This window comes from Tiliqua scincoides, chromosome 1, assembly GCF_035046505.1.
Source record: "Tiliqua scincoides isolate rTilSci1 chromosome 1, rTilSci1.hap2, whole genome shotgun sequence".
NCBI classification, from domain to species: domain Eukaryota; kingdom Metazoa; phylum Chordata; class Lepidosauria; order Squamata; family Scincidae; genus Tiliqua; species Tiliqua scincoides.
The window spans coordinates 74,292,019-74,300,971 of NC_089821.1; the positions used below are offsets into that span (position 1 = coordinate 74,292,019).

The 8,953-nt window shown below is 44.1% G+C and overlaps 1 protein-coding gene across 4 annotated transcripts in view; it reads right to left on the reverse strand.

Annotated features, from left to right (window-relative positions):
* SMARCAL1 (SWI/SNF related, matrix associated, actin dependent regulator of chromatin, subfamily a like 1) overlaps positions 1 to 7,496 on the reverse strand; it is a 33,509-nt gene extending 26,013 nt beyond the window's left edge. For 2 of the 4 annotated variants that reach the window (XM_066633048.1, XM_066633045.1), the window contains exons 1-4: positions 7,433 to 7,496; positions 3,284 to 4,247; positions 1,818 to 1,868; positions 901 to 1,161 (exon numbers count right to left, since the gene is read on the reverse strand). In XM_066633048.1, the coding sequence (XP_066489145.1) occupies positions 901 to 1,161; positions 1,818 to 1,868; positions 3,284 to 4,202 (1,231 nt within the window). In that variant the 5' untranslated portion in view covers positions 4,203 to 4,247; positions 7,433 to 7,496. Of the gene's footprint in view, positions 1 to 900; positions 1,162 to 1,817; positions 1,869 to 3,283; positions 4,248 to 7,234; positions 7,278 to 7,406 lie in introns of those variants that run through there. The other 2 variants (XM_066633047.1, XM_066633046.1) reach the window with 2 other exon arrangements.
* Between the last annotated feature and the right edge of the window lie 1,457 nt (positions 7,497 to 8,953).

Below are 8,953 nucleotides of genomic sequence, written 5' to 3' on the forward strand. Positions count from 1 at the left end.
GCATAAGGAGCTTTTAAAAGGTTTCATGGAAAAGGTGGGTTTTGAAGAGACAATTGGAGGAAGTAAGAGGAGTGATGATGAAGGGATTTCCAGGTATAAGGAACAGCAAGAGTGGAGAGCTATTTGGCAGAAGCAGGAAACCTTAGCTACTTGAGGAAGTGGGGCCAGAAAATCACAAGCACAGTATTTAGTCTGACTACTAGTCATGGGGCCAGTGTTCCAGCAAAACAGACTTCCGACCTTTGTACTGCTATCAGGAGAACAAAGTGGCCCTGAGGATACAAAAGTTGGCTATCGCTGGTCTAAGGTGTCAAAGTGCAGCTATATATGCCCATAACATGCATTGATCTCTTTTGGTTAACCCCATGATTTTGCATTTATGAGTCAAGAAACCGAGCTGCAAAAGGTTCTTTCAGACCATGGTAAGGAACATCAAGGATTACTCAGATACTCCGATACTCAGCCTCTCTTCTTACTTGACATGATGATGTTAGCAGCCTGAAAGTCAGCCATTAGCTGCTAGAAAGCTTTCAAGATGCAATTCCATATTTTTTTTTCCCCTAAGGGAAAGCTCTGAAGTGGCTGGGGCAACAGGTAAGCAAATTAGGCCAAAAACATCATACTATTTGAAAATGCCTTTGACAGAACGCCAATAAAAACAGGATTAGGATTAACCTATAGGACCCAAATCCCTACAACCAATGCACTAAGCAACAGGTTCGGAAGGAAAGAAAATAAGAGGGAAAACACCGGCATAAAAAAGTAACTCACAGGCCAGAGAACACTGAAGTTAACCCATTTTTGCCTGAACCACAGTGCCTAAACCACCCACATTTAGTCGCTGTTGTGCATATGCAACGTGGGGCAGAAATCGCTCAAGGCACCAACTAGATTACTCACCATAATTCCTAGAATTCACCAGTTTGAATATCCTGATGACGTCAGTAGCGTAGCCAATCTCCACTTCAAACCGGGAGTAAGAGATCAGCACGCATTTCCCCCTGATGGTTGCACATGGTTTCTGCCAGCCAACACATGTCTGCAGAAGGGATCTCAAGCAAGGACTTCCACTAACAGAAGATGTCTTGGTGTCCCTGGTGGTCGACTCCATCCCTTCCAGAGGTGTCAAAGTCACCGAGGGAATTTGCTCTGCTGCTTGCACTTGAGATAAAGACAGGTTTGCAAGAGAAAGAAGATGAACAAATGGCTAACAAAATAATCCATCAGTTCCCTAAAGGGATAGAAAAGGGAACAGAAGGGGCGAGCACAGGAGGCTTTTAGAGACAGAAGACGTAAGTACATAGGGATGCCCACTAAGCAACTGCTGAAGCTTCACTGTCTAAAGTTATTCTTCAAGTCGTAACTCAGCAAAGACCTTTCCTTTGTCAGCCAAGTTACACGGAAAGGAAAGATTTTTGCTGGCATTTGGAACTTTCAATTATTGACTTGCTGCAAAAAAGCCTCTTTCGCCAACTGCAGAGTCTCTTCTCTCCCCCAAACTCACTGATAGGTCCTAAATCACTTTTTAAAAAATGCATTTTGTTTCCCCCAAATACAGTAATCTTCCTTGAACTCCTCTGCTAAACCTGGCATGAGAAAGCTGGGTGTCTATATGCATACGCCTGAATTTCAACAACAAAAGTCATTTTTCTTTCTGCCGTTAATGAAGAAAATGATGCAGATCTGATTAGGTTTAATTAATTTGCATTGTTCATAACACCCCCATAGGTTCTGTAGTCCAAATTTCTGTGCTGAGGCAGGTCATTTTGCTTCTTAAAACATTTTACATATACATCTTAACTGTCCCAATTACTTACTGAGATTGCTATAGTCTTCCAGATGGAAATTCCACATCTTTGTTGCAGGATCTGAAGGAATATAATTCTGAGAGTCATCTGGAGGTAACAAAAGATCTTACAGATCTGTTCACAAAGCCTAAGATACTCTTGCACTCAAAATTCCTACACTAACATTATTATTCAGATGTGTTGTCCACACAACACAGTGGGGTCAACACAGACTCAAAACCATGATGACAGAGGGTCCTGCACAGAAACGGTTTTAGGAAAATCTTAGTTTATTTGTACATACTCTAACGGCCCAATGATTGAGGCATGCATAGTTAAAGAATTATTTGACATTTGAAAAGCCAGGAGGAAAAAATTCCCTTGCATGTCAAATAGGATTTCGAATCAATTACATTCCAAATTAAGTCAAAATAAATCTTTCAAAATCCACATCTCATACACCCTCACAACAGTGAGAGGTAGGGCATTGACCCTATTTCAGCTTAAGGCCCGTGTCCTAGACTGGAACTGAACCCAAGGTGCCATGATTTCCAATAGTGTAGGCCAGGGGTGTCCAAAGTTTTTGGCAGGAGGGCCATGTCATCTCTCTGACACTGTGTTGGGGGCTGTAGAAAAAAAGAATTAATTTACATTTAAAATTTGAATAAATTTACATAGGTTTACATAAATATATTAAAGGCGGACTTATATGAATGAATGAAGGTCTTGCAATAGCTCAAGGCCTATAAGAGGCCTTGCACAAAGCAAGGCTGGCCTTTCCTTTTCTGCCACTACTGCATCTCAGATGTGAAACAACAAGTAGTGGAAGGAGCCCTCATCCCACAGCTCACACGAGAGGTTAAACAGTCGCCCTCATGCTGACAGCAGTTGTGTCCGGCCAGTGTGGGCTCCAACAAATCTCCAGAGGGCCAGAGGCTCATTGGAGACTGGGGGCTCCCCAAGGGCCGCATTGAGAGGCCTTGAGGGTCACAAGTGGCCCAGGGCCAGGGTTTGGGCACCTCTGGTGTAGGCTAATGGAGCCCTGAGACCAAACTGGTTTTCTGCTAATTGCCCCCTTCCTACAGCAAACACTTGTGTGCCAGGAGAGAGGCAGGTAAGACAAAATTATCCCTTCTTTTTCTTACTCAGGATACAAGGAGAGGGACAAGAAGCTTCTTCCCTCCTCTGTTCTGACTGTGCATCAGTTACGGGTTGTATACCCAACAGAGCGCAAGCACACATTCTCACAGTAACATGTTGAGAAACCCACTACTCAGTGTAAAGCTGGCAACGTAGTCTTTAAACCAAACAAAGGGGGAGACAGTCACACACATCCTGTAGCATATCCCTACCTGCATTGTATCTTTGTGTAGTTTTATTTTTTTAATTATAGCTTTGGGAGCCTATTTTGGCCAAAAGGCAGGATACAATCAATCAATCAATCAATCAATCAATCAATCAATCAATCAATCAATGGCATAGATCAGTTGTCTTACCATAATTTCTGCTTGGTAAACTCTTGAACATTTCAATGAGTTTTGCGTTGTATCCAATCTCAACCCGGAATCGGTCTTCCGAATGCTTCACGCATTTCCCGTTGAGGTCGCTGTGTGCTTTACTCTGTGCAGGCATTTTAGATACATTGTCTGCAATGCCAGAAACAGCCAATTTCTGTCCTTTGCCTTCCTTCATGGAAGTCAAAGTGGCTTTTGCGCCATAGAATTGCAGTGAGCTACTGCCTTCTTTTGTGGCAAAGTGTTCACAGGCATAGTTTTTGGCACTTGCCCCAGTTTCACCACTGACTGAGGTTGTGCTGCTGGCATTCAGCAACGACGTGTGTTTAATGCCACCATGTCCACTGGTGGATTTGTTCTGAGGTTGTAAGTCTTTGATATTTACATTGTTCCTATTGGTATCTAACCTAGGCTGGCAGTTTTGCACTGCCACACAATATGGGTTTGAATTATGTAGGTCTGCCTGATGTTGCCCCTGAGCACTAAGATCAGAAGGGTGCCAGTGAGGGTCACTCTCACCTGCTGGCAGGGACTGCTTAGTGCTATTCAGCTGCCTGCCTAGATCTCGGCTGGAACCTTCTAAACAGGCCTTCTGTTGGGCACTATACAAAATGGCTGCCTGTTGGTGTGAACTACAGTGACTATGCTCCATTTGAAGAGACTTTGGGGTCCCATGGCTGCTAGAGTCCTTGAGCTCATGGCTACCAAGGTTGATTTGGTGGTTTTCTTTCTTTGAAGGCTGCTGCAGGCTTCCTTGACAGCTAGTCGGACTCCACAAGTATGTCCCTTTTTTAGCAGCACCATTCTGCTGAGCTGCCAGTCGTTCCGCTCTCTTTGCTAGAGCCTTTTGCCTGTTCACCTCAATCTTCCTTTTCTGCTCTTCTGTAAGCCCCGAGGACATCTTCTGTTAAGCACTCATTGAAGGTCAATGTTACTGGATGTTGGACTGAAACACAACAAAGAACCAATTGACCAAGTAATACAGTTGGAGTAAAAACAGTCGTTCTGAAGGAGGGATAGGATTGGGCCCTGAGATGGCTCATGACATCTGCAGTTTTCATCGGTACTTTCATATATATATACACACACACCTCTGTATATTTTAAAATACCTGCTACCAATTAATAAAAAAATCTTTCTAGTCAATCAAAAAGGTGTTTAATCAGTTGAGTGTTACAGTTCAATTAAGAATCCCATCAGTTCTATCAACACATATAGGAGGCCATATTGACACGAACAACTATTCAAAAGGATTATAATTTACATACAGTTCTTTTTGATCCTGTGCCAGGGGTTAAGGGTGAATGCCAAAATAACCTTATTTAATTTATCCTCATAGTTACATTGCATGATATGCGAGGCCAAGAGACAATCAAGCAAACGCCACAACCAGAGCCCACATGAAATCTAGGATTCACTCTCTAGGACATAGTATTTGACTTCCCAAAATGCTAGAGTTCTAGTACTGTCAACTTGTAGAATTAAACATGCACAATTTATTTATTACGGAGCATGAGCCAGTTGCAACAAACCTGCAGCAGTCTCAAATATGCATCTGAAATATACTTCCTGAATTGGCAACCCACAGGAATAGATACAGGTATAGCCTCACCAAAAGCTATAGCAGGCAGAAGGGTAAATGTCCCAAATTAATAACATGCAATACTATGTGTGGACACAAATCAGACAATGCAACTATCATATTTGCCCATCCCCCTCAATCAAAAAAAGTCAGGTTTGTGGTTGATAGATATTGGGGTTTGTTTTTTTTAAATCTGATTATACTTTACCAAGTTACATAAACTCATAGTGGTGGGTTATGTGAATCTGTCAGCTTGCCCATCAGCACTGCATACCTATTCACATGGACAGGAATGCCAACAGCATCTTTAGACACCCACTAAACAGATGCCAAGTTAATCAGTTAATCAGTTTCACAAAGGGAAGGAAGAAAAAGTTCAGCACAGTTTCAAACTCAAGAAGCAGGAAGCTGAAACAGTATCTATTCTACTGAAAGAAAGAGCACAAAACACAACAGTACCCTTCTTAAAGGGGAATTCTAGAAGGAAGAGACAACCAAAGATAAAAGCACAAATATCAATAGCACTCCAAATATAAGAGAGTTAGACAAGGCCTTACTTCACTTCACCACCAAGCTCAGGTTTGCACAAAGAATGTGCTCGCTACAGCTTTAAAGACAATGACAGCCCAATCCTATGCATATATACTCAGAAGTAAGTCCCATTAGAGTCAATGGGGCTTACTCCCAGGAAAGTGTAGACAGTATTGGACTGTGAGGCTACTATGCTAAACCCTGTTGAACATACTGTGTTCAACATTTATTTACTGTGTCAACATGCACAGGAAAGCAACAAAGCAACAAATTCAGAGGACACAAACATACCATTTTCACAAGTTCAACTGTTATAAGACTGGAAAGAGGCACTAGCTTTTTACTGAATTGAAAGTGGGTTGAGAAAAGCTGCCCTTCTCTTGGTATACACACATATGTATTCTGTCCCACCATCACCAGCAGTTAAGCAGATTTCTGCAGGTTTCTGAAACACTACACATCCCTGCAAAGTCTGTTTGCCAGAAAGAAAAATGGGACAAGTGCATCTACTACTTTAAACAGAGAAGATCCTGCTTTTCAACCACCATCAACACTCTGCAAAATCCATCTGTTTCCAGACTAAATCACAAGACTAAAAACCAGACATGCAAGTCATTTGAAAGGCCCTGTTTATTGACACTATGCTTTACAATAGAGTACACGTAACGCCTGCGTTGGCTTGGTCATGTCGTGAGAATGGATGATGGCCGGATCCCAAAGGATCTCCTCTATGGAGAACTCGTGCAAGGAAAGCGCCCTACAGGTAGACCACAGCTGCGATACAAGGACATCTGCAAGAGGGATCTGAAGGCCTTAGGGATGGACCTCAACAAGTGGGAAACCCTGGCCTCTGAGCGGCCCGCTTGGAGGCAGGCTGTGCAGCATGGCCTTTCCCAGTTTGAAGAGACACTTGGCCAACAGTCTGAGGCAAAGAGGCAAAGAAGGAAGGCCCATAGCCAGGGAGACAGACCAGGGACAGACTGCACTTGCTCCCGGTGGAAGGGATTGTCACTCTCGGATTGGCCTTTTCAGCCACACTAGACGCTGTGCCAGAACCACCTTTCAGAGCGCGATACCATAGTCTTTCGAGACTGAAGGTTGCCAATAATAAAACACGTAACGAAACAGAACTCATTCTAGGAGGGTACATGTATGTGGCACTGGCCAGCACCAGAGCTAGCACACCACAAACTTGTTGTGGGCTAGTGCCTATGGAAAGCTGGTGCTCCACTGCTTGGTGATCGCCCAAACTGCAGGGCTGCAGAGAGGTAGATAGGGGCATGGGAGGAGGCGGGTAGGAGGCATTTCGGGGCAAGGGGAGGTGGGGGAGGGTGGGGAGAGGGTGTGCCAGGGGAAGGGGGGTGGGAGGAGGGCAGAACCAGTGGAGCTCAGCTCCACTGGATCCTGAGCCCCATGGCAGGCCACACGCCCTGACACGGAACTCTTTGATTCTGCAGTAGCTCATTTTCAGCACTGTGTCAGCCCCACACTCCAGGCAGCGCAGGATTGTGCTGCATGCAATTGACACTGTAACCTCTAAAGCAGTGTTCCTCAACCAGTGGTACGTGCACCACCAGTAGCACTTGTAGTGTTGTCACACTGAGCCTCTTATTGGGGTTTGATGCATCACACCTGGTCTCCCAACCTAGATGAAACTGGCAACAATGTCATCACCAGTTACTTCTGGTGGTACTTCCCATAGGCAGACCACATGAAGTGGTCCAGCAGAGGACAAACTTTTAGGAACACTGCTCTAAAGCCCAGCAGATTGTAGGGTCAAAGTGGTGCTCATTCACAACATGGGACACAACAACTCTTACCTTCAGCCTCCCTCCCAGCTGGCTCACAAACTGCCCTGCAGCCATGGCTCATCCATCAAGTTGCACCATCATCACACACCCCATGCATCCCATAGAAACCCCTCTGGACACTTCAAGGGAGCCTCCTCCTGCCCCTGAGCCCCACAGAGACCCTCTCCCTAAGAAACTTCACCGTCACGTTGAGCTGCGTTGCATTACCCAGCATCCAGAGGCCAGCACTACAACCTCATACGACAAGCTTTTCCAGTCCACCTCCCTCCTTCTATAGACTACGACTCCCATCAGGCCACGCGGGACAAGAAGTCCCCGCCGCCCGCTGCGACGTGCATTGTGGGAACTGTAGTAAAGGAGGGGAAGCCTCATTGCACCATAGGAAATGTAGTTTGCTCCAACCCCAAGGTTTCTGATTCGAACCTTGGAGCTTCTGGGACTGTTATGCATGTTTGTTTGGGAGGAAGCAGCATTGGAATCCGCATGACTTGCTTCCAAGTAGACATGGGTATAGCTGAAGGCTATACTATAGACATGGGTATAGCCAGAAGGCTGCATGCTATACATACTTTCCTGGGAGTAAGACCCATTGAACACAATGAGACTTACTTCTGAGTAGACAGGCAGAGGCTTGTGCTGTAAAAGGTCCTTGTGGTTCCAGGACTCTAAAACGGGTCACGTTTAGGTCCAGATGATGAGCGGTGGCATGGCATAAAATGAAAAGAGAGTGACTTTTTTTGGCAAGCAGTGATGAGCCCCTTCATAAACTGTTTGCAAAACCATTGCCTGTTTCAGACTGCTCATAACTCCATTAATCCAAACTCTGTCCCTTCCCAAACTTTTTAGCTTCGGGACCTACTTTTAAAAAACAACCATCTGTCATGACCCACTAGACAAAAAAAGAGATCTAGACAGAAATAATAGTTTATTAATAATTTTGAATACATAATTAATAACAATTGAGGTCCTGTGTTTCTGAGACTACTAGAGACCTTACATATAATATGTGTGTGTAGGCATTTGCTTGACACTCCCTAGAAATGAAGTTCAAGGACTGTTCGCAAGAAACTTTACAGTCATTCCAGGGTACCCATAAGGCTGACCTGGAGAGAAAGATGTGCAGTTAGGGACTTCCAGGCAAGACAAAAGACTGAAACTAGGTTCACATGTGATCTATGGCACCCCAGTTACTAGAGAAAATTGGAAAATGTGACATTTTAATTTAGGGGTATAAAGATGACCTCATACCAGCGAATGATTTCTTCTGCAAACTGGACAAGGGTGCTTGCAAAGTCTGTTTTTTTAAATATTTCAAAAACATATTGCAACCCACCAAAAATTGGCCCGCCATCCACTGGTGGGTCCTGACCCACAGTTTGGGAAACACTGCCATAGATCATAGTGGATGTACTACAACTTCAGAATTGTACGACATCACATTTATTCTGCTTTTCCCCCTAAGTTTTCTCGCCTCCTTGTTATAGAGAGTGTATTATGGGTAAATAAATTCACTTGGTGAATTTGCACAATTATTTTAAGTATAAATCAGAGGAGTTGGAACTCATGAAGAAAAGTGAAGATCATGTCTGATTCTTTAGATTGTGTGTTTGTTTGAGCCTTAAGGCATTTTTGCAAACTGTGAGAAATGGATGAACAGCAACCCTGATGATGAAATTTCTTTTTCGGTGAAGCAAATGAGGAATCTGGCCCACTTCCAACTCCTGTGGT